The sequence below is a fragment of the Mixophyes fleayi genome, chromosome 5 (genome assembly GCF_038048845.1).
Source record: "Mixophyes fleayi isolate aMixFle1 chromosome 5, aMixFle1.hap1, whole genome shotgun sequence".
Taxonomy (NCBI): Eukaryota; Metazoa; Chordata; class Amphibia; order Anura; family Limnodynastidae; genus Mixophyes; species Mixophyes fleayi.
Window position 1 is genome coordinate 249,488,661 of NC_134406.1, and position 24,848 is coordinate 249,513,508.

General features: G+C 39.6%; 1 protein-coding gene across 4 annotated transcripts in view; it reads right to left on the reverse strand.

Annotated features, from left to right (window-relative positions):
• VPS13B (vacuolar protein sorting 13 homolog B) overlaps positions 1-24,848 on the reverse strand; it is a 718,815-nt gene that overhangs the window by 95,593 nt on the left and 598,374 nt on the right. For all 4 annotated transcript variants that reach the window (XM_075213864.1, XM_075213863.1, XM_075213867.1 and 1 more), the window contains exons 40-41: positions 21,112-21,308; positions 414-595 (exon numbers count right to left, since the gene is read on the reverse strand). In XM_075213864.1, the coding sequence (XP_075069965.1) occupies positions 414-595; positions 21,112-21,308 (379 nt within the window). The remainder of the gene's footprint in view (positions 1-413; positions 596-21,111; positions 21,309-24,848) is intronic.

The following is a 24,848-nucleotide window of genomic DNA, read 5'->3' on the forward strand; positions in this document are numbered from 1 at the left end:
CATGAACCTAAGAGTGCCGGCTAGCATGGACGCCCTGACTCATGTATGCTTTGCTCCTGGTCATGCCTCCGAGTGATGTCATGTTGTGTCGACACAGAATTCCACTGTTGAATACTAAAGCTTTATGCACTTCTGCGTTATAAAACACAGCTCTCACTCTGAACAAAATAATTCCTGCACCCAATGCTGTGGTCTCACACATTGGGGATGCAGTCAAGATGTGTAAGGACCACATTTGACATCAGAAGTGTAAAGGGATTAAAAACACACATAGAAAGTAAAAAAAAAAAAAACAACAAGAAATTGCACATTATCTATAACTGTTACTTATGACATATCCATTTGCAAATTAGGTTCCCTTTAATAAGCTTTGAGGAGGAATAGTGATATAAGCTGCATATATAACATTATACCTGAGCCTAACTGATCCAGATGGTGAAACAAGTGCATTTCTAGGTGATCAAACTGTACGGACACCCCGAATGAGGGGACAAGCCAGGGAGTGAAACAGGAATCCACCCTTGTACACGCGGCGAGTGCTGTAGGAGTCACAAGTTGGTCACAGGCACTTTGAGAGCCAGATTCACTTTCAGAGCTATGGGAAACATAAAACATGATTTCTTTTTATTAAACAATTCCAAGATTATAAAATGTTATATGATAAGTGCAGATGGCCTTGTCCATTTGCCCAAAAAATATGCTGGAAAGTGCGGCCAACATCATTATGTTTTATTTCACATCTGACCATTAGAATTTGCATAAATATTTATCTGGGAAAAGTGGCATTCAATTGTGTAATTATATCTGAATACTGTTATTCTTTCCTATTTAAATTTAAAAATGTTACAGTTAACGAGCCAAAAAAGATAGAAGGAGAAAAACTGAAGCAGCTGTAATTAATTTACTAGTTTAATACTAAGTAAGAAAAATAAAAAACATAAACAATTGGTAATAACAGATATTTATGTAGCCGTGGCTTCCCGAGGCATAGGAGCAACAAAACAATAACAGCAAGAACAGGCTTTAGAAAGATATTTAAACTAACAAAAGGAAAAAGTATCTGAAAAGCAAGTAAACGGCCAGTATGACAAGAGGACATATATTAGGTCTCTGGCAGGAATCAACAGCATATTGATAAGGTTCATTAGATACTGCTCAGGAAAGAAATTGTTTGTAGCCGAAAGAGTACAACAACCATAATATCTATATTCCATGATGATTTATGTAAAAATTGATGTTCACTCCTTGGTTAGTTAATGAATGGAAGCTGCAATATTGATAAACTGAGTGACTGTATTTAGAATTATTTTTTTTAAAGTAAAAAAAAACAAAAAATGAGCATAGGCTATTTCTTCTCTGGTTTCAAAACATTGCCTTATGTTGTCTTAGCAGTTGTCTATCAGCCCTATATAAGGCTCATTAGGGTGTGGCTGACAAGCCAGCCCTTGCTTGATGTAAGCCCCGATACCTGGGAGGTAAGTGCATCTGATTTTAACTACATATGAATGGTGTTTGAAGCATATAGGTCAGTATAGGACCTGCATACAACAAGATGCCCTTGACGCTGGGATGCAGGCTTAAATGTTTGGATCAAAATATGAACCAAAACCTCGTGTTTTCATTTTGCTAGATACACTCAGATATGCAGTGCTAAGAATAAGCACTGACAACAACTGTCTTTTTGTTTTTGCATACATACAAGGCATTTTTATTGCCAATAAGCTGGTACTATATATAGTATAATATGGGAGTAACCGAGTATTTATTCTCTGGAGTGTTTCAAACAAATAACTTAAGTAAAAAAAAAAAAAAAAAAAAACAGGAAAAAAAGCTTTATTTTGCTAATAAAGCGTTTTCTCCTGCAGTGACCATCGGCTAATGCCATGGCTTTACCAACGGTAGGACCGCCACTGACCATGATAAACAGGCCCCCGGCGACAGCTACAGCCCGCGATCGTCTTCACAGACAAGGGGTTTTGATAAATAGGAAACATCTTTACATTTAGCACAAACACCCACTTTCGCCAGTTCATGGGGTTCTATGTTGCCACAAATTTTAGATACCTGTTAAAAGTATTGTGTAGTAAAATATAAGAAAATTCTGAGGAGAGACTGTTGTTTTACATAAACCTTTCAGAAACAAGGATATTAAAAGGGCAAAAAAGCTACAAGAAATCAGTGAAGGCTTTTTCTCTAAGTACATAATACTAACTTTCTGACAACCTACTGACAGTAAGTGCAGACAACCCTCCACAGCCTAAAATGGACTATTTAACTGAGGACAACTGTTTTTACTTAACTAATACAAGTAAGAAACTTATACTGCATGCAATAGAAAGTTCATAGTGTCAAACTTTGAAAAGGTGAAAAGCTTTATATATAGTCCTGTATTTGCCAATGCTATAACATGTCTTTTCATATTGGATCATGGTTTAGTGGCTCGTGAAAACAGCAAGAAAATGAACTGTGTAATCGGTCAAAATGTTTAACAGACAGGAAAAGCGCAGTGAAATAGTCTATTCGATTTCACGTGCACCTTTGTCAGCCTGTGGAACGCTTCTAAGAAACTACATTTTTGTGCCAAAAAAATGCGCTGATGCCGGTAGCTATTATTTTAATATTATTTAAAGTAAAATCAATAAACAGAACTCTATAAAGAAATGTTCAAAATACCCTAAAAAAGTAAGTGACCATTTGTTTTTACAATCAGATAATCAAAGAACACAATGAAATGACCCATGCCAAATAAAAATGAAATAAGTTCAAATAACACAAATAGTTGATCTAAAAAAAGAAAAATGTAAAAGAAAAGTAAATAGAAAATAATAAAGTCAAGCTCCATCAAGTCACTAAACTCCTGTTAATGTAGTATAAACTTTACTCTATATAAGAATAATGCTAATTAGTAACATAAAAAGGGGAGTGGCTTCAAAACAGCTAAAAGTTCATTATTTTGGGACTGCAATAACAATATGTGTAATTCTTTAAGGGCCTCTACACAGACTAAATATATGATGAAAGCACTAACAATGCACACACAACATATCCTGGCATTTATTCTTCTCTTCTATCTGTTGTTTATGTAACATTAAGTTTATGGGGACGAATCTAAAACACTCATGATATGCGTTTTCAATACATGTTAAAATGTGGTTCACATAAAACAAGAACGAAAACTTCAAAAGGGGGCAACAATTATATAAAATTGTGAAAAAACCATTCATACTAAAAAAAACAACCCAGCAAAAAGCACTTGTTTGCCCTAAATACTATTAAACATATGAAATAAAAAAAGTAATTAAATGAAAGAGAAAAAAATTATACCAAAAATTGTAACATTTTACTTATTCTTTATATGCTTTTGTCTATATTATTACTTATTTTCAAAAGCAACATTTTCTTTAATAAGCACGAATGTGTCAGGCAGTCATCAATCATTTCCTGGCCTTCAACGTTGTCTTACTTGAGTGGTTCCCATATTCTTTTATATAATATGGCTATTTTTGAATAACAACTGTTTCATTGAATAAAAGAAGTAAAAAATGGTTCTGTCAGCGCGGCTGAGGACCACACAAAGCTGAGGGTCAAGCTGTGGAATCGATGTCCCTCCGTGATCTGAATATCCCAACCAAAAACCATCAGCAGGGGAGGAAAGTGAACTGATATTGAATGGAGAGCACTTATAGGATGTACTGGACTTAATATCAATTCTTGACCCCGAGACTCAAATTGCAGCCTTCGGTTGCCACATCCCATCCCTCTGCTAACTATCACACCAGGCCAGAACTAACAAAAGCCTCAATTTAAATCACATTTAACTGTCATTAAAGCATTGCACAGTTTGGGAATGCTGTTTATGTTCTCACACTTGCGTCCGAACTTAAACTGACATTACTCCGGGGCGAAGTGTTTACTTGTAGGAGCTGCTCAAATTAGCTGGGATGTAAAAAATTCCCCCCACCCCCCACACAAGTATGTTTATAATGAGTTAGATAGCAATGTGTTCTTAATGTGGGGCCATTTAAATGATTAATGAAGGCCCCTTACAATCACACTCTTCATGGAAATGTCATTCTTAAGCCTAATGTGTGAAATAAAAAAAAATTGTCTGAATTGTTCTTGGTTCATTTGCAATAGTGCATATAGGGACAGTGTTCCTGAGAAATCTCCGCTAATACAGCAATAGGGCAGCAGCTCAACGCCAATCATATTACATAGCGCTGTATTGAGAATATGAAATAATTTCCATAGGTTTCTACCCCATTGGAGCTTACAATCTAAATTCTCTGCCACACACACTTACATACATAAACTAGGGTCAATTTTATCAAAAGCCAATCAGCCTACAAGTATATTATTGGAGTGTGGGAGGAAACCAGAGTGCCTGGAGGGAACCCACACAATCGTGGGGTTAGCATACAAAGTCTACACAGATAAGGCTCTGGTTGGGAATCGAACTCATGACTCCGCTGTTGCAATGCAGCAATGCTGTAATGCTGGCCACTGTGCTGCCCGTTATAGTCTAATGGCATTCCAAATTGTGGCTTGAATCTATAATTATGGCTTTTCATAACTCACTTCAGTTTCCTATGGAGGAGAACCAGGAGGTTGGTTGTAGATACCATCATCGGTCCACAATCACAAGGCTATTTTCAATTTCGCATTTCCAGTGTATTAAAATATTACTCGAATAAAACGGATTGCCAGATATAATTTTATAAGTTCTACAAAGATCAAAAACAGCTATTGTGTTTATTCGATGTGTGGAATTAGTGGTGCTATATAAATAAATGGTGATGATGATGATGTTATTAATTAGCCATGATTTTTCTTTGTTACGTGGATATTTTTAATTGAAATTCCCAGGCCCTGCAGTTTGCAATATGCAATATGCTCCCTGTCGGAGAGGAATAATCTGATATTAACTTTAAAATAACTGAGAATTATTCTCCAAAGAGAACTGTACTAAGGTTTTAATTTTGACTTATTCCTGGTGTAAAAGCTGAAGACAATGAATCATCCCTTCGTCGGGCATGGAGGATAAGCGAGTAGGAGAGACAAGGTTTCCGGTATCCTCCCACACTCCAAAAACATATTATTAGGTTAATTGGCTGTTAACAAAAATTGACCCTAATCTGCCTGTGTGTGTGTGTGTGTGTTAGGGAATTTAGATTGTAAGACCCAATGGGGCAGGGACTGATGTGAGTGAGTTCTCTGTACAGCACTGTGGAATCAGTGGCGCTATATAAATAAATGATGATGATGAAGGATGGCGCCGGGTGCAGGCGTGAGGCCCCCTCCTCTTCAGAGCTCCACCCTCAATAGCGCTCATTCATGCCTCTGTCCTGCTATATAGACAAAACGTAGGAACATAAACACTGGTGGGGGGAGGGTGGATGAAAGATGCTTGACTATAAATTAAGGACAAGCTCGTTTTTGCCTACTGCGCATTAGCCTGATGTGGAAGGCGAGGGGGCGCTACAAGCATATTAGCTAAGGGCGGTCTGAATCATTATTCAGGCCATGCCAAACAGTAACCTAAACCTTTCCCATAGGGGGAGGGTAGATACGGGCAAAAAATATAGGGGTAGGGGGTAATGGGGAGCTTAGCTAGAATCCACTATAGTTAAACTACACTGTAATATGTGTAACAATGTTTCATTTAGACTATCAGGGAAGGAGTTAAGCTCTCCATGAGATCTACACTGTCAGAGAATTTTCATGATAGCTGTTAAGAACATTAATCTTCTATTTGGCAATGTACCAGTTAATCCTTCCCCCTTCACCTTGTTATATGGAGAATAGAAGTCTTCCAGGATTTTGCAACAGTCTAGGAAGATAAATGTTATTCCTCTCTACTCATATTTATTAACCCACTACATCATTTCTGTTCAGTATTGAGGGATTGCGAAAAATGTTCATGCTAAAAAATGGAACAAAAAATCCTATATCTACCCAAACACAAAGGCCATTAGAGAGAGTGGTAGAGGGCATTTCATATGTATGGAGCATTGTTATAGCAAGATAATCTAGGTGCTTCGAGAAAAAGCAAAATTAAGCTTTGTCTGCTTCAGTAAATAAACATTCTAAGAACGTGGAGTTCCATCTGACCATCCTAAATTCTGATCCAATTTATCCTAATCCCTATGTTGTACTGCTAATTGCTAGATATTCAATATAAATAGGGACTGCTACCCCATATAACCAATTATTGATCAATACACCGAACATAAGTACTTGACAGATGTTACAATAACATGGTACACTCCAGGATAACTAATAGCATAACATTTTTCCTTTATAGAAAATCACTGAAAAACAAATTTGGTTATTTCTGTAAGAAACAAAATTCTGAAATTTAGAAGTGAAATCTAAAACACAGTGAGAAAAATAAGACACATTTATTTCATCGGGAGCCTAATTGTTAGTAACTAACTTCAATTATTTTTGATAGACCATTTGTGTAGGCTCTCATTGTGACTAAAGATACTGCTATAACAAACAAGTGCCAGTGCTATTATTATTATTATTATTATTATTATTATGAAATTAAGAGTGTAAGCTCTCAGGGTCCTCTACCCTATGTTTAATGTCTATCCACTGTCATCCTTGTTTGTCCCTGTCATATCCTATGCTGAACAATTTCTGTATGTCATGTGATCTGTTAATTGCATGTATGCATTTATTATTCTGCACACCTGTACCCTAGTTTATGTTACTATGTATACTGCTTTCACATACGTCATATATGTATGACTATGTCAGGCGCTATGGAGTCTATGGCACCATATAAACCAATGATGATGAGATGAAGCCACAGGAAGGGAGACCTTTAATTCGGGCAGCACGGTGGCTTAGTAGTTAGCACTTCTTCCTCACAGCACTGGGGTCATGAGTTCGATTCCCGACCATGGCCTTATCTGTGAGGAGTTTGTATGTTCTCCCCGTGTTTGCGTGGGTTTCCTCCCACACTCCAAAAAATCCCCAAACATACTCGTGTGTTAATTGGCTGTTATTAAATTGCTCTTAGACTCTCTCAGTCTATGTGTGTTTAAGTTAGAGGATTTAGATTGCAAGCTCCAATGGTGCAGGGACTGATGTGAATGAGTTCTCTGTACAGTGCTGTGGAATTAGTGGCGCTATATAAATAAATAGGTGATGATGATGAATTCCCATCAATTCAGGTCAGACTCATCTGCTTGTCACCTCAAAAACACATATAAATATTTTTACTACACAGCTTGGTTTAATATAGTGCTCTCGAACCCAATCCAACTCCAAGAAGGAGTGAAAAAATATATATAGCTACTGTTACTTATATAGAGGTTAATTGCTTTCAACTGTCTCAGCCCTGTCCCAGAGATACTGCTTTTCTGATCTGTGTTCTCTCTGTAATGCCACAACCCACGGCCATTGCTCTGAAACCTACACTTTCTAATAGAATTTAATTTTATTTGGTCTACAATCATTAAAAATTATTATCAAGATTTATAAGGTGCATCGTGATTGTACAATGTGGCAAAACCACCAAATAGGAACGCCGACACGCGTTTCGCTTCATGGCTTTATCAAGAGTAGTGAAATGTTGAAGTCTTGGGATTGAGAATTGTGAATATACAGGCAGATATCTCACAAAAAGGTGAAGACATTGTACAGATTAGAAAGCAATGGTAAAGGATATATAAATACAAAGTACAAAACAATAATCTGCATATAAGTAACTTGTAGGAGAGGTCGCCCCCAACTTCCACCCTTGAAATGAGTGCATTTTATCCAATAAGACACAAAGGGCTAGATTTACTAAGCTGCGGGTTTGAAAAAGTGGGGATGTTGCCTATAGCAACCAATCAGATTCTAGCTTTCATTTATTTAGTACATTCTACAAAATGACAGATAGAATCTGATTAGTTGCTATAGGCAACATCCCCACTTTTTCAAACCCGCAGCTTAGTAAATCTAGCCCAAAGAGTTTAACGATTAAAATAAATAGTTTTGGATAGAGGAGATATATTTAGAGAGTCTCTTTATTTATACAAAAGGCATAAGAATGAATTATAACATTATTTTCTTTGCGGGAAAATTATATAACTTCATATCCAAGACAAAAAATTATCCCCAAAACCCCAATGTTTCAAAGGATACATTAAAGATAGAGTCGACTGAAAAACGGTTTAACATCCCCCCATCTAAAAAAAAATCAAAAACAACAAAACACAATAGCAAGTCCAATGCTATAATATATTTTCACACACAATACTGATAAAAACTTTTGGGCTGTTAATTTAGGCATGTAAGCATATACAATGAGGAAAAATTAACCAGTGCAGTTATTGCCTATATTTGATGCTTAATGTTTTTATTGTCTTATTCACAGCGGTTTTAAACCTTTGTCATTTTTATCTTATGTCCTTGTTCCTGATAAAACATGTAAGCATGTCCTCCATCTTTCCCGCACTGGCTATTGTAACTGAACAAAATGTGGCTGTGAAAATGACTTCTCTGTATTCCACTTCTTCTTTTGAAACTGTGTTCTGGCCTTTTCTCAATAATACAATAAAGTACAACAACCTTCTCTTTACTTCTCTTCTACATTCAATGATCTCTTTTATAAAAAAAATAATGTCTTCACTTTTCTTAGTGATACCACTTCTTAGAGCCATTCACTACAAATGCTCTCGCATTCTAAACCATTATTCTGTTTGTATGTTAACTGGAATAATCTGTTGAAGACAGAGACCAATTGGCAACATTTCATATTTATCTCCAATGGGGCACCATTAGTACGGTGTAACGATAACCACATACATGGTCCAGTGTAATCATTGTACGTCTGAAATTACTACCTAACCCAATCAACATTTAATAAATCCAAATCACATTTTAATTGGGATTAGTGGTCCTTTTTTTGCCCATACACTCTAAAATCTAATTCATCATCAAAATCTCAGCGTGCATGGGCACCTAGTGTGTCTGGACTCTTAAGAAGAGCAAATATCAGCAGCTATTTATATAGCTCCACTAATTCCGCAGCGCTGTACAGAAAACACACTCACATCAGTCCCTGCCCCATAGAAGCTTACAGTCTAAATTCCCTAACATACACACACACACAGACACAGACTGAGACAGACTAAGGGGTATATTTACTAAACTGCGGGTTTGAAAAAGTGGAGATGTTGCCTATAGCAACCAATTAGATTCTAGCTATCATTTTTTAAAATGCACTAAATAAATGAAAGCTAGAATCTGATTGGCAACATCTCCACTTTTTCAAACCCGCAGTTTAGTAAATCTAGCCCTAAGTTTTGAGAGCAGCCAGTTAACCTACTAGTATGTTTTTGGAGTGTGGGAGGAAACCAAAGCACCCGGAGGAAACCCACGCAAACACGGGGAGAACATACAAACTCCACACAGACCACGGTTGGGAATTGAACTCATGACCCCAGTGCTGTGAGGCAGAGCTGCTAACCACTAAGCCACCGTGCTGCCCAACATCACCTTTTCTACATAGTTACCTGTACAACAATTTTCATCAATGCCGCCCAATTGCATCTATTAACCATATCTGCCTACTTTCCCGTTATATCCGGGAGAACCGAATTTCTGGGTCATGCTTGACTTTCTTCTGAAGTGGACAGGGCCTTGATGCTATTCGATGTGCATTGCCTCATCGTGGCCTCCTACTGTGAATCATGTGGGGTGGTCTCTAACAAGCTATTACAATAAGGAGCAAAATATAAAGTGTAGCAGGGAGTCATGCATTATATTTACAAACACACAATTATATTTCAACACTTTATATCATGTAACCTATATTTTACTCATTAGCAATTTTCTGTGTCCAGATACAAAAAGTCACGCAGTTGCTATATAATACTGGCAGGTTTGCATTGCTTTTATTACAGTATTTACAAATGTTAAAAAGGATAAACAATTTTTGGAGAGGTCTTTTCCAAAGTCACTAGGAGATAACTCTAGTATTCTCCAGCACAGAGGTGGAGCTAGCGAGCTGCGGGCACCGGTGCAGGGAAGCAAGGAGGAGGGAACCGGGGCCCACAGCTCCCTAGTTCCCTGTGCAGAGGGCCCCATTACCTCCATGGGCTCCGATGCACCACAGACCAACTGCACCAATTGTTATTCTGCTCCAGCATGTCGTTGAATAGTTATATCGTCACTACTCTTATGAATGCATTAATTTTTTTTACTAATGTACTATATCTTCCAGGACATTGTTCTCAGCTTATATCACACAGAAATACTTAAAGGGGCCACACAAACTTATTGGCCCTTTTTAGAAGTATTAAAGGATTCTCCTCTGTGGTGTCACTGTGTGTTCTGCAACAAACATGGAGAAAAAAAATAAAGCCAGGGAATAGTCACATAAAATTGTAGCCAAGCATGGGCGATCTCAAGGCTACAAATCAATCTCCAGAAACCCTGATGTTCCCGTTTCCGCAGTACGCCATGTTGTAAGGAAGTTTTAAGGGCCATAATCCTGCAGCCAAAATCCTCGGACGTGGCAACAAAGAAAACTTGACAGATTGTAGCACAAGATTGCTGGAGACTACCCTACAGGTAAACATGGAGGAGATTCAGTGCAGATCTGGGGAAGATCTGCTGCATCTGGCACTGGGTGCTTTGAACGTGTGCACGGTGTGCAATTTTGAACCCAGTGTCAGAAAGCTGGAGACTGTGACGAAGGTCATGGGTGTAGCAGGACAGTGACCCCAAACATACTTCAAAAGTCAAAACGCACCCAGGAATAGTTCAGGACAAGACACTGGGCTGTTCTGAAGTATGCTGTAATGAGTCGAGATGTAAATCCCACAGAGCAGCAGATGGGAGAAGGAGCCTTCAAATCTGGGAGAAGTTTGCACAAGCAGAGTGGTCCAAATGACCATTATAGAGAAGCAGAAAGCTCATCCATGATATCATAGATATCTCCTGCATTAGGCGAAGTATCGCAATATACTGCAGTCCCCATAGGTCTCAATGGGGACTGCCCTCTGGGGAACTTTATCAAGCTCCGAAAACTCTAGCTTTTTTTTCTTAATAAATGGTCGCATTATAGCATCCTGTATCATTGTCATAAGGAATGATAATTAACGGGGAGAAATGCGCCCATTAATAAATTTACCCTCCCCTCTCCCTCAATAATTACCCTGGTTGTTTCCTTTTTTTTTAAGAAAACTTATGTTGATTCTATTTTTTTCTCTGTAATGAGCGTTAGTTGTTTTATGGATTGTGTGAGGTTTATTTTAATTGGTGTTATCCCATCTGGATATATTACTCAGAATAGTCCCCACCATTGTTGATGGAATATAACAAAGTTTCATCTCATATGTTTTGTTATACTGTATTATTATCTTGAGGTTTAAAATAATGAGTACACTGTAGACTTAACAAGTAATTTTTTAATGTTGTTTATTATTGTGCTTTGTTTATCTGCTGACTGTGTATGGCACTGTCTCATAAAACTCAAGAAATAAATATTACATTAAAAAAAAAAAAGACCCACCTAAAAATATTTGTGTGGCAAGTATAATTTTACTTACAAAACTATTAGTTACAACTTTTGGGCTGGCCCCGAACTTTTGATATACACTGTCCAGGCCTGCTCACGTAATGACACAATGTGTGCAGGCATACATAGGTTCATTTGATGCATCTCACCCAGCAGACATTTGTCTACTCCTGTTTTACCCATTGTCTTTCAGAATTAATTAATGTGGGTTTAAGATAATTATCTGATTTATAATTATAAGCCTTTCACATCAATGACCTGATTGCAGGTTCATCTTTTCAGAAAAACACAGTAAATTCAAAAGCTGTCAAACGTTTATATACACCAATCAGCCACAACATTAAAACCACCTTTCTCATAACGTGTAGGTCCCCCTCATGCCACCAATACGGCTCTGACCCATCGGGGCATGGACTCCACAAGACCTCTGAAGGTGTCCTGTGGTATCTGGCACCAGGAAGTTAGCAGCAGATCCTTTATGTCCTGTAAGTTGTAAGGTGGGACCCTCATGGCTCAGACTGTTTTTCCAGCACTTCCCACAAATACATGATCAGATTGAGATCTGGGTAATTTGGAGGCCAAGTCAACACCTTGAACTCTGTCATGTTCCTCAAACCATTCCTGAACAATTTTTGCTCATGTGGCAGGACGCATTATCTTGCTGAAAAAAGCCACTGCCATCAGGGAATACCATTGCCATGAAGGGGTATACTTGGTCTGCAACAATGTTTAGGTAGGTGGTGTCACCTGAATGCCAGAACCCAAGGTTTCCCAGCAGAACATTACATTGACTCCGCCAGCTTGCCTTCTTCCCATAGTATATCCTGGTGCCATTTCTTCCCCAGGTAAATGAGGCATATCACCCGGCCGACCACATGACTTAAAAGAAAACGTGATTCAACAGACCAGGCCACCTTCTTCCATTGCTCCATGGTCCAGTTCTGGCACTCAGGTGGTAGACAGTGGTCAGCAGGGGCACTCTGACCAGTCTGTGGCTATGCAGCCCCTTACACAGCAAGCTGCAATATAGACTGTGTGTTTTGACACCTTTCATCATAGCCAGCATTAACTTTTTCAGCAGTTTGTGCTACATTAGCTCTTCTGTGAGACTAGACCAGATGGGCTAGCCCATGACCCTGTCGTCACTGGTTGTCCTTCCTTGGTCCACCTTTGGTAGGTACTAACCACTGCATACCAGGAACACCCCACAAGACCTGCCGGTTTGGAGATGCTCTGACCCAGTCGTCTAGCCATCACAATTTACCGAAGCCCGCGCATTCCTGTGTAGGGGGAGAAACCACCAACCTGTTGTGACCACACCCCGTTTGGCAGCTACGGAACAGGTCCCCAGAAGTTGATGTACTGGGACCTGAAATTCCTCTTGACAGCCCTGGATCCATCCACAGGATTACAAAGAGAAACGTGGACCACACTTACATAGGGAAATTCATTGATGAAAGGATGTAAAAACAGTGGCTTTTCTTTTTTTTAAATTCTTTATTTTGGTTGGTCATATAAGCAAATACAGGGAATAAGAGTGTTATTATTGAACAGACGTACAAAAACAGTCAGAACAATTGAATCAACATGTACGTAGAAGCTTATAATGAGACAACCATTTTTACAATTTTATATGCGGTATCAAATTGTATATAACTGTAGTGAAAGTGTGAAATGTGGGAGTGGGGGGAAGGGAATCAGAAAGGAAGGGGGGGGGGGGGGGGGAAGACCACAAAGCAGGTATATGAAAGAGCTCAGGGGGTGGAGAGTGTGTAGACGACTCAAGAAGATAAGGGGGCAAAGCGTATAAGGGAGCTGGACTTACCCCACATGGGTCCTTATCACGGGGCTAATTGTTAGGGGGACGCGAGCTTTCCACAAACTGCCAAGGAGCCCAAACCTGGTTAAAAACATGGCCTCTATCATGGAGGTAATAGGTAATCTGTTCCATGGCTGCGACATGCCAGATTTGTTTTTTGAGGGCTGTTAGAGAGGGGGGGGACGTTTTTTTCCAGTTTAGCGCGATAAGGGATTTAGCCGCTGTCAGTATATGTGAGGCTAGTTTTTTGGAAAATTTGTCAAGTTCTGGAGGAGGATAGCATAGTAGAAATACCCAGGGGTCCTTTGCAACGGGAGCCTCAAATAGAGAGTTTAGAATGCCACAAACCACATCCCAGAAGGAGGAGATAGTTGGGCAGGTCCACCATATATGGAGCATAGTTCCCCTGTGGCCACAACCCCTCCAACAGTAAGGTGAAGAAGAGGGAAACATGCTGTGGAGTCGAGTAGGGGTATAATACCAACGGTAATAGATTTTATAAGAGGTTTCTTTAAGTTTGGTGGATATGGAGCTTTTGGCTATCTCCAGTCTCATGTCGTCCCATGCCTCATCGTCCGGAGGGGGGCCTAGATCCCTTTCCCAATCAGCCTCATGTGCCCTCGGAGTAGGAAGGACAGCAGCAATAAATATACCATAAAGTTGGGATATCAAGCCTCTGTCCCTAGGGTGATTTTTACAAAGATCTTCAAAGGGGGTTAAATCTCGCAAAACATAGGTAGGTGGGAGGGATCGCAAAAAATGACTAATTTGGAAAAACTCAAACGGACTAAGTATGCGGGATGGGGAGTGACGTTGGAGTTCTGCCAGTGGGAGCCAGTGGTTTGCTTTGGAGAAGTCTATCGGGAATTTAAGGCCAGCTTTATTCCAAAGACGAGCTCTCGCGGCGGAGAGTCCAGGAGGGAATACAGGGTTGTGCCAAATGGGGGTTAAGGGGGATAATTGTGTCGTAAGCTTCAGTTTAAAGGAGTAAAAATCCCATAACTTGATGTCAAACTTGATAGTAGGGAGCATTTTAGATGCAGGAGGGCGATGTGCAGGGGAGAGACCCCATAAGGGTGTAAGATAGGGCAAGGTAGTATAAGCCGATTCTATATCGAGCCAGGAAGTGGAGCCTGGGGGGGCATATGAGGTAACAATTTGTGAAAAGTGGGAGGCCAGGTAATATAGTTTAATGTCGGGGAGACCTCTGCCGCCAGAAGAGATTGGTCGTTTGAGAATGCTGGCTGAGATCCGTGGGGGTCTGTGATTCCAAACAAAACGGATGAGGGATTTTTGTATGTTAGAAAGGAAGGAGGCAGGAACTGCGACCGGGAGTGTTTGAAAGAGGTATAACCATTTTGGTATAATAGACATTTTGATTGCTATGATCCTGCCCAGCCAGGAGATAATGAGGCGTTTCCAGGAGGTCAGGTCAGAGAGCATCTTAGCGAAAAGGGGAGGGAAGTTTTCAGGAAAGAGGAGGTCATAGCGTGAGGTGAGGAAAACTCCCAAATATTTGATCTTTCTTTTTTGCCACTTAAAATTGAAGGTTGTCTGGAGGAGATCCGTTTCCCGAGGGGAGACATGCAGCAGCATGGCCTCTGATTTTGCATAGTTTATTTTATAACCAGAGGTGATCCCATAGGCTTGGAGAATTTCATAGAGATTGGGGAGGGAGATCGCTGGTTGGGATAGAGAGAGGAGGACGTCATCCGCAAAAAGAGAAATTTTGGAGTTGATGCTACCCATCTGCACCCCCTGAATGTTGGGATTGGATCTAATTTGGGAAGCCAAGGGTTCGATCACTAGAGCGAATATAAGGGGTGATAGGGGGCAACCTTGCCTTGTGCCGTTTTGGATCAAGATCGGGTCTGAGGGTATACCATTAATCAAAACTTTGGCACGGGGAGTCGTATATAATGCCAGGACGCCAGTGAGGAAGCTGCCAGCAAATCCAAAGGCCTCAAGGGTGGCCCTCATAAAGTCCCAGGAGATCCTATCAAATGCTTTTTCAGCATCGAGAGAGAGCATAATAGTTGGGGAGCTCCTTGAGTTGACAACGTGGATAATGTCAATGGCTCTTCTGGTATTATCTCTCGCCTGGCGTCCCGGGATAAACCCCACCTGATCATAATGGATAAGGGAAGGGAGGATTTGGTTTAAACGATTCGCCAGAATTTTGGCATATATTTTCAAGTCAAGGTTAAGAAGGGAGATTGGTCTGTAACTTGCACAGTGGAGGGGGTCCTTCCCTTCTTTGGGGATTACTACAATTCTAGCTTCGAGCATTTCAGGGGGGAAGGAGTCTCCCTGAAGAACATTGTTGTAAAGGGAGCGCAGGTGGGGAGCAAGCAAGCCCGAAAACTTCTTATAATAAGCGGCCGTGAAGCCATCGGGGCCTGGGGCTTTGCCTTTTTTTTGCCCTTTAATGGTTTGCTGGATTTCCTCTATCGAGATCTCCTCATTGAGATGTTCAAGAGCTTGGTGGGGTAATTTCGGAAGTTTGGAGTTGGCTAGAAATTCTGAGATTAGAGTGGCATTGGATTGTTGTGTTGGGGAGGTGGGGGAGGGTGGGAGGTTATACAATTCTGTGTAATATTGTTGGAAGGATTTTCTGATGGCCGCAGGATCGTAGAGAAGCTGGTTGTGGGAGTTACGGATCGAGACAATATTATTATTCGTCCTAGCGGTGCGGAGACGAGATGCCAGAATTTTATCTGCTTTGTCTCCTTTCTCATAGAAAGTTTGGCGAAGCCATTTGAGTCGCTTGGCAACTTGTTTGGAGAGAAGGAGATCCAGTTGAGCTTTTGTTTTATGTAAGGCCACTAACGTGGCAGGGTCAAAGGTCCTCTTATGTTGGATTTCTAAATCATGGAGTTGGAGTGAGAGTTTATTGATATTGGAGAGGGTTTCTTTTTTATTCCTGGAGGCCATGCTGAGCAGATGTCCCCTCATGACCGCTTTATGCAACAGTGGCTTTTCTAATGCATCTAATGATTGTTTTGATGCAAGTAAAAATGCTTATGCAGTGCATTGCGTTTATGTATGCATTGAATATGTGTTTTATAAATGTGTTTTTTATACATGCATTTGTGACAAAACAGGAATTTATCTTGGTCACAGCACAACGCAAGTTAAACACATGTAAAATTGCAAATATGTACCATCTCATGTGGTACAATGATTTTTATTTTTACAGTCGTGTATACATGCGCTTAACATGTATAGAAATGCATCTTAAACATAGATTGTTACAACCAGTGTGTGTGTACATGGATAGTATGACCACAGTAAATTTCCAGATAACATTTCAAGTTATGAAGCAAGACTTGTGTGCCAATCTCATTAATTGAAGTTAAGTAAATAATTTTAAAGGGGCTGTCCACCTGCAGACAGCATACATTTATTTTACTGTACATATCATCCTGCAATTTTTACTTTCCTATTTGCTTTATCTTTCTGGCTTCATTCTATGCTACTCAGCCATTTTTGCTGCCTTAGGGTGAAAAATAACTTTGTACCCAGTTATTGGATTTATATTGCACTCAAGGGCAATGAAAATTAGGAATTCTCCTTGATGATGTAAATAGATGACTGACAAGCACAAAAGGATGAAGCAATGTATTTCCCAAAAATTCCAGGAGGGCATGCAGGTTCCAATAAATTAAAGTAAAGGTGGAGACATAAACGTGTATCGAGCGAATAATTTATACCAAACCACAAAGTGTGCTATATAAAATTACTGCTTGTGATTCACAGACAAATTCCTGACAGGTATTCTAGCCCTCTACCGGTCTCCGACAGCTACTGTTTCCGCTAATGGTCTGACCTCGATGGCCTTTCTGATCACGAACGGCACTCGTCAGGGATGCCCCCTCTCCCCACTGATATTTGCTCTAGTCATTGAGCCATTGGCCGCTAGAATCCGAAACAATCATGAGATATCTGACATACAGGTGGGCCCCTCTACCCATAAGATTGCCCTGTACGCGGACGATGTCCTGCTCACTATTACTAACCCCAAAACGTCGGTTCCCTCCCTCCTAGATGAACTAGACCTCTATGGCTATTTCTCGGGCTACAAGATTAATCCAGATAAGACCGAGGTTCTAGATTTTAATATATCAGTTACAGACAAGCTATTATTAGAACGCTCCTTCCCTTTTCAATGGGGTCGCCACAAAATTAAATATTTGGGTGTTTTCATCACAAAGCACTATCGACATCTTTTTCAAGCCAATTTTCCTCACCTACTCGACCAAGTTAAAACAGACCTTACATCGTGGTCACAGCTCTACATCTCCTGGCTAGGACGTATTAATGCCGTCAAAATGAATATCCTCCCCAGGCTGCTCTACTTCTTTCAGACTCTTCCCATCCGCATCCCGCCATATGTTTTTAAATTCCTGCAATTCCATGTCTCCAGATTTGTCTGGTCGGGCAGATGACCCCGGGTCCGACTTAAGATTCTTCAGAGGTCCCCGCAGGGGGGAGGCCTGGGGATTCCTGATTTTCGAAGATACTACCTCTCCACCCAACTCGCTCAGTGTGTCCTGTGGTCCGGTCCGACGGAAGCCAGAGTATAGTCTAAAATTGAGGCAGAGGGTCTGGGATTGCTTTCTTTATCCTCTCTCCTATGGGTCCCAAGGCCCCGTCGCCCTAAGCGATTGTTATCTCACCCAATAGTTTCACACACATTATCCATCTGGTACTCAACATCCCAAAAATTTGCCTTGTCTCTCCATCCCTCTCCGGTTGTTCCGCTATTCAACTCTCCGGAATTTCCTCCCGGACTGCATCATAGTTCATTCCAGCCATGGTACTCGCAGGGAGTCATTTACCTCAATCATTTATCCACCTCCGTAACTTTTCCTCAGTTTTCTGAAATTCAATCGCAGATCCACATTTCCTCAAAGTACTTTTATCAGTTTTTGCAATTTCGCCATTTCCATAGTGTTGCTAAAGATCGCCTGCTAGCCCGACCTCTCTCCACCTTTGAAGCCCTCTGTCTACGCCAATCTTCAACTAAAGGTCTAATATCAACGCTTTACCATAAACTTGCTTACTCTTCTTCTTCTCTTAGACCACCCCATGAACTAACCTGGGAACGGGACCTTGGTGAAGAGCTACTGGAAGAGGAATGGTCTGAAATTAACGAGAACGCCGCCTCTAGTTCCATCTGCGTAAGAATTAAAGAGAACATATATAAGGTGCTATATCGATGGTACTGTGTGCCGTCGCGTCTCAAATCCTTCCTGATTCATCTGATCAGTGCTGGCGAGGGTGCTCCCACGAAGGCACATTTCTCCACATATGGTGGTCGTGCCCAAAATTGACAGGCTTCTGGATCCAGATAAGAGGTCTGATTAACTCAATTCTCCAGGTGGATGTTCCCCTGGAGCCCAAATTTTTTCTTCTTCCTATGGGGGCTCCCACGGCATCCCGACACCAGAATAAATTGATCAGGCATATTGTTTCGGCAGCTTCATGCCAAATAGCGGCAGACTGGCGCTCGCAATCCCCTCCTTCCATGCAGTCCATAATCAATTTGGCAGATTGAATGGATGGAATACATGACCAGTATTATCCGGAATTCCTCTAGAGCCTTCTCCAAGGTTTGGGACCCATGGTTATGCTTCTTCCAGGCATGCCCACCGTTTACGTAACTCAGCTTTAAAACCTCATACCCCTCTTGGATCTTCCAACCAACAATGGATCTAGTCACTTCTTCCCTTCTCTCCTCTTCTCTCTCATTTCTCTCTCCTTTCCTCTTCTATGTATTCTCTTACTTTCTTCCTCTCTCTATAAAAAACTTAGGTCACCTGTTACTACTAAAATTGTTAGGTTGTTTGACTTCGTGTCTTCACATGTTCTACGCTGGTTGTTGATATTGTTACTTCCTGACTACTTTTGTTATCAGTATGCACTTTGTCATTCGTTCTTTGTTGTTATCATGACCTTGCAAAAATAAAACTTTAAAAAAAAAAAAAATTACCGCTTGTGACCTGAGCAATAAAAGGAACTGAAAAGAAAACCCATTTGAAAATGAAATGATATCGGAATGCTGCAATATTGGAGACGAACGTCAAACGGTTTGACGAAGTAAAAATACGCTGACTTTTTACTAGCAACATTTAACATTCCCACAGTATTCATGTTACCGTGGTGCCAAGTTGACCGCAAAAGGTAATTCTGTGGAGGTCCCAAATTCAGAAGAATTAACCCTGTCTAAAACACTTAACTTGTCAAAGACGAAAATGCATTCTCTTACAATTAACATCAAGAAATCAGTCCCAGCTCTATCCAATTAATGGGAAGCAGATGTTTAATTTTGTTATTGATTTTTTGATCCACTTTTCCGATTTCCCAGATATCTGTGACAACTTCTGCATATGAAGCAGGATAAAAGCAAACAAGCTTAGTGTAGCGAAATACTGAGAACCAGAGAAGACATTTGAACCGTTCTCTGAACAAAGCTCTGTGGATGGGCGGCAGCATGACAAATTTCACTGTCAATTCCAAATATAAGACTAGAAAATTCCTTCTATCTCCGCTGAGTACTGAGAAACTGGAGAAGAGTGTCCAACTGATATCTGCTTTGGGAACGGGTCTACAAAACAGCTTCCAACTGGATTAATTTTTCGTTGTTTACTATGTACGCAGCCTTCTCAATACCAAAAGGACTGTTTAATGCTTCTATTGAGATTCCCCCATTGTTATGTCGAGTCAGTAGATTTTAAACATCCACGTACTGCAGTGTCCTTGGAAATTAAGTTTATTGGAAGTCACTTTAAATGGACAGGACAGAATGTTCAGTGAGCGAGAGTCGTACAGTTTGCAATGGACAATTTGCCATAGAATTATCAGCACGAGTGACGTAATTACCAAATTATACTTACTTTGTTATCCCTTCTTTAAAGGCCACTAATAATAGAATGCAAGAAGATCCAGTAAAAATTTAACATTCACTTGAATTGTGTCTATAGAATGTAAGCTCACAAGCAGCGTCCTCTCACCTCTCTGTCTGTATTACCCAGTCTTGTTTTATTAATGTGCTTTGTCCCAATTGTTAAGTATAGAATATGCTGGTGGTATATAAATAAATGTTAATAGTAATAATTTAATTAAAGTTCACAATGCAAAACATAACAACATATAAAAAAGTCCCTATATTTTAATAAAATGTCCCCCCACAAACCCTGGTCCTCCCTGGGAAACACTAAAACAACCAGAACGTGTCATATCACCCACCCCTCTTCCAGTTTTCCAGGCAGCCAAGACCTTTTAAACCACCAAACTAATACTGTATACAGTGCAAGATATTCTGCTGTACCTATGAAAATCAGGTTAAATAAATAATTAATAAATTAGTGTACCAGTTTATGTAGATCCAATGCTTGGCCAAAATTCTACCACCGGGGCATTTGTAAGCAGGAAAAACTACCCAGTGTTCCTCACAACCTTTAGTGCTTGGGCTCAGGATGGATTTTGTAGCAGCATAAACCTTCCTCTCTTACCACTCCTGTCATTTACACTGGAGTTCTCCATTTCCTTGAAATAATCACTATTTCAGTGAATAAAAGGCACTTGTATTTTTATGTTCGACGCTTGCCTCATCCATAAATGAAAATCTAGCAAACATTTGGAAGCGTTTGAAGAATTTGGATAGATGTAGCTAAATTATTGCCATATAAAAGGTTATCCACTTTTTCATTCAGTTTTAGTAACGATGTCATTGGAACCACGACGGATGTGTAAGAAGATCTACCTTTGGTCATCCGTGGAGCTTGCACTGCTATTCAGCACGATTCTCCACAGGTGGGAGGACACCAGCTCTCTCTGGTCGCTGACCGTGGTGATACTGGGCAGCTGAAGCTCACATGGCTTGCTCTCCGATAAACTGAACTCTCGAAAGCCAACAAATGACCGCTGGAGCTCGTCCCAGTACTCAAGGCTACAAGGGACCTATAAAAACAAGGAGAACTCCAGTTATTTCAGCTTTAAAATTTAATATGAAAGGAAATATGCAAGCATGCAAATCTTGCCTTAAAAGACCTCAATGAAGACTAAATAAATAAATATGAAAAATACACAACCATACATAGAAGTCATTATTTACAAGTGACTCAGAAAGGCTGCATGACTCACAATGGAATAAACTTAACAAAGAAAGAAAAGAAAAGAAATATTCTCAAGCATAAATTAGCTAATCAAGAAGCATAACGAATTGTATAAAATAAGACATTGTGTTTGAACACTGGAACTTTGGCTCAGTAGTCACTGAAAGTCACTGTTTATTTTTTTTCCACTGATTAAGACATTAAAGGAAAATGTGTCAAATAGCAGCTATGTTTGTTCTGATAAAACATCAATCTTCCATTGACCAAAGAGGGACACTTCGGATATATTACTAAAACACACATTTTGATTGCACATTCATAAATACACACCGGCATATTTTTGGATATAAATTAAGACAAAACTGCACTTACAGGAAACATCAGGATAACCACCATTAAAGCAATAATATAATAATAACAATAATATAGTAATAGTAATTGCATATTATACATAGAGAGTGCTATAATACATTTATCAAACCAGACAGATAACTTTGGAAGTCAAGTTTATGACACAATTTGAAAGGAAAGAAGGTTTGAGACAGTGATAAGTTTCTCATACATTTATATTGTTCCCTCCTGACATTGCTCTGTTAGGCAGGAGCATATAACAAATATAGCCCTGTCCTAATCATACTACACATCAAACCTGATCTACTGCAATATTTCAAGGCCCAGCATGTCTAATATGTTATAGAGAGCTGGGGGAGAGCTTAGTTTGGGAAGGACTCACTGTATGTAACATAGTTGACGAGGTTGAAAAAAAGACCCCAGTCCATCAAGTTCAACCTATTTGGATCTCCTGCGATCCCTCCATTATATTTGAAATTGATCCAGATAAAGCAGCTGCCAATCTGTTTCAATTGGGAATTCATCCTGACCCAATATTGTAGTCCTATTTTTCCCTGGATTCACTACTATCCTTCACTTAAATTAACGTTTGTAACCCTGGATACACTTTCCGGCTAAAAATTTGTCTAACCCTTTCTTAAACATATCAATTGAATCTCCCATCACAACCTTCCCTGGCAGTGAATTCCATATCCTGACTGCCCTTACTGTAAAGAACCCCTTCCTTTGCTGGTTGTGAAACTTCCTCTGCTCTAACCTTAGGGGGTGACCGCGTGTCCTGTGTATAGTCCTTGGGGTAAAAAGTTCCCATGAAAGTTCTTTGTATGTGGATACATTATACACTGACATATACTTTAGCAATACCAAAAAATATTTAGGGGGAAAAAAATCTACTTTATTTTAGCCTAATAGATGTCCATTCACAATCATGCACCATATGAGACACAAATAAGCACCAAACAGGTAGTATATTAAAAAAATATGCAATAGTTCTAACTTTTGACGTCAGTTTGTGGGATGTGCTTAGCGGTTGTGATATCACCTGTGCTAAAGAATCCTACCTCCCAACCACAATAATCGCCCACAGGTGCAGAGGGACCAGACTGTGCTCCTTATAGCAGAGAACATATGACCGTGCCGATACATAAAATCAAGCACAGCTATATGCAAATATAAATACTTTGCAGCTTGTAAGTATTAATCTTTTATCGAGACATAATCAATCTATGTTTTAACAAAATTTCTGTGGGTATTCATGCTAAGACTGAAAGACCAATGTCACCACTGCGGTTTATATTGGAAAATTCAAAATTAATGTTAGCACTTCTTTAAAGATACAATATTCATCAGTTTGAAGCCTATTAACTCATTTGGATCTAGTGATCTTAATGAGGCATGCTGTATTCAGTGATGTCACTGGTCAATATACAAATTAATATTGGTTCAGAAGATGAAAACACTTCAATTTTGCAAATGTGACTTTCTTAGAAGTGCAGAGTACTCAACTGTCCACTACGGTTCAAGTTACCTGCTTTACTTTGTGCACATAGAATGATAGATTAAGGTCTATTTATCAATATGTACTTAAACTGGAAACCCAGACTTGAGCCTCAAGTTTCAGATTCCCTAAAAATAAAGCCAAATAAATAAAATAAATAACTTTATTAAAAACAGGAAAAACAATGAATTTTTTTCTTGATCTCACCCAGGTACAACTCCCATTTTCTGCTATTAATAAATAGACCCCCAAATATGTGGATTCTCAATAATTTCCCCAGATTCTGAAGCAGAATAATTAAATGGCAAATATAAGACAATGAGAATTATTTCACATGTGTTGTGTGCTATCTGGAAAGTGATGACTTGCTCAACAATAGTGATTAAATCCAGAACCATCTCCTTACTTTTGGCTTCAAGTCAGGTGACAGAATCGTCAGCATTCTGTGCATGAAACAAATCAGATGGCCTGGACTTCTTGTAGAGCAGAAATCAGAGAAGACTCTGGGTATCTACTGATGCATTGTCATGTACCTTATGGATGATACAATATATACTATAGAATATGCACTTTTTATTTAGTTTTAATTTTAAGGTGTAATCTGTAACTTTAAAAAATACAGTAGCTTTCTCCTAATGGAATAAACAAATAAAAAAAAAAGCAATAAGAAAGAAAATGATGAACATGTATCATATGACAAAGAAACTTCAATCTTATGATACATAATAAATTAGGCACGATGCTAAACTATCCATACGCACAGTAATGCAGATAGCCAAATTGGAAATTTTAGACTTGAATGGATGCAAACATATTTGTTTACATAAACCAACCTCCAATTGTTATTATAGGTTATTGATATAGCACTAATCTTACTACGCAGTGTTGTGCAGAAGATATGTGATCATTCACATCAATTCCTGCCCCGCTGGGGCTTACAATCTAAATTCCAACACACACACAGGTCCATATTGTCAGAAGCCAATGAGCCATCCAGTCTGTTTGTGGACTGTGGGAGCAAACTGGAGCGCTATACCGCTTGAGCTGGTTCCCACAAAAAAAAAAGGGCACAACTATGGTGTCCCCCTGCAGCAGACTAGACGGCCTGGGCTAGAATCCACTATTAACATAAAAAGCCACAGCCCCTTGTTATAGTGGAACCAAAAGAACAGTTTAACCCCCCCAACAAAAGGTGATGGGCACACCTGGGCTTTGTGTATTGGGATAATGTAAAAATGTGGGACCCCTGGATTACAACTTTTCCACCCCATTGGTCCAAGTATAGTGTTAAGTGACCCTAAATTACCTGCCCATTAAAGAAATGCAGTATAAAAAAAGGGTAAAATTCCCCAAACACGTTTTTTTAAATAAGCGTTAATTAAACAAAACACTCCTCAATTCTCTTTATTACATGATTGTAACCCAATTGGAAATCTTGCATCAACTAATTCAATGGCAATCTTGTAATCTTTAATCCAAATCTACATAATCTGTAATCCAAAAGGGAAAGGTAAAACAGATGTTCTTCTTCTAATC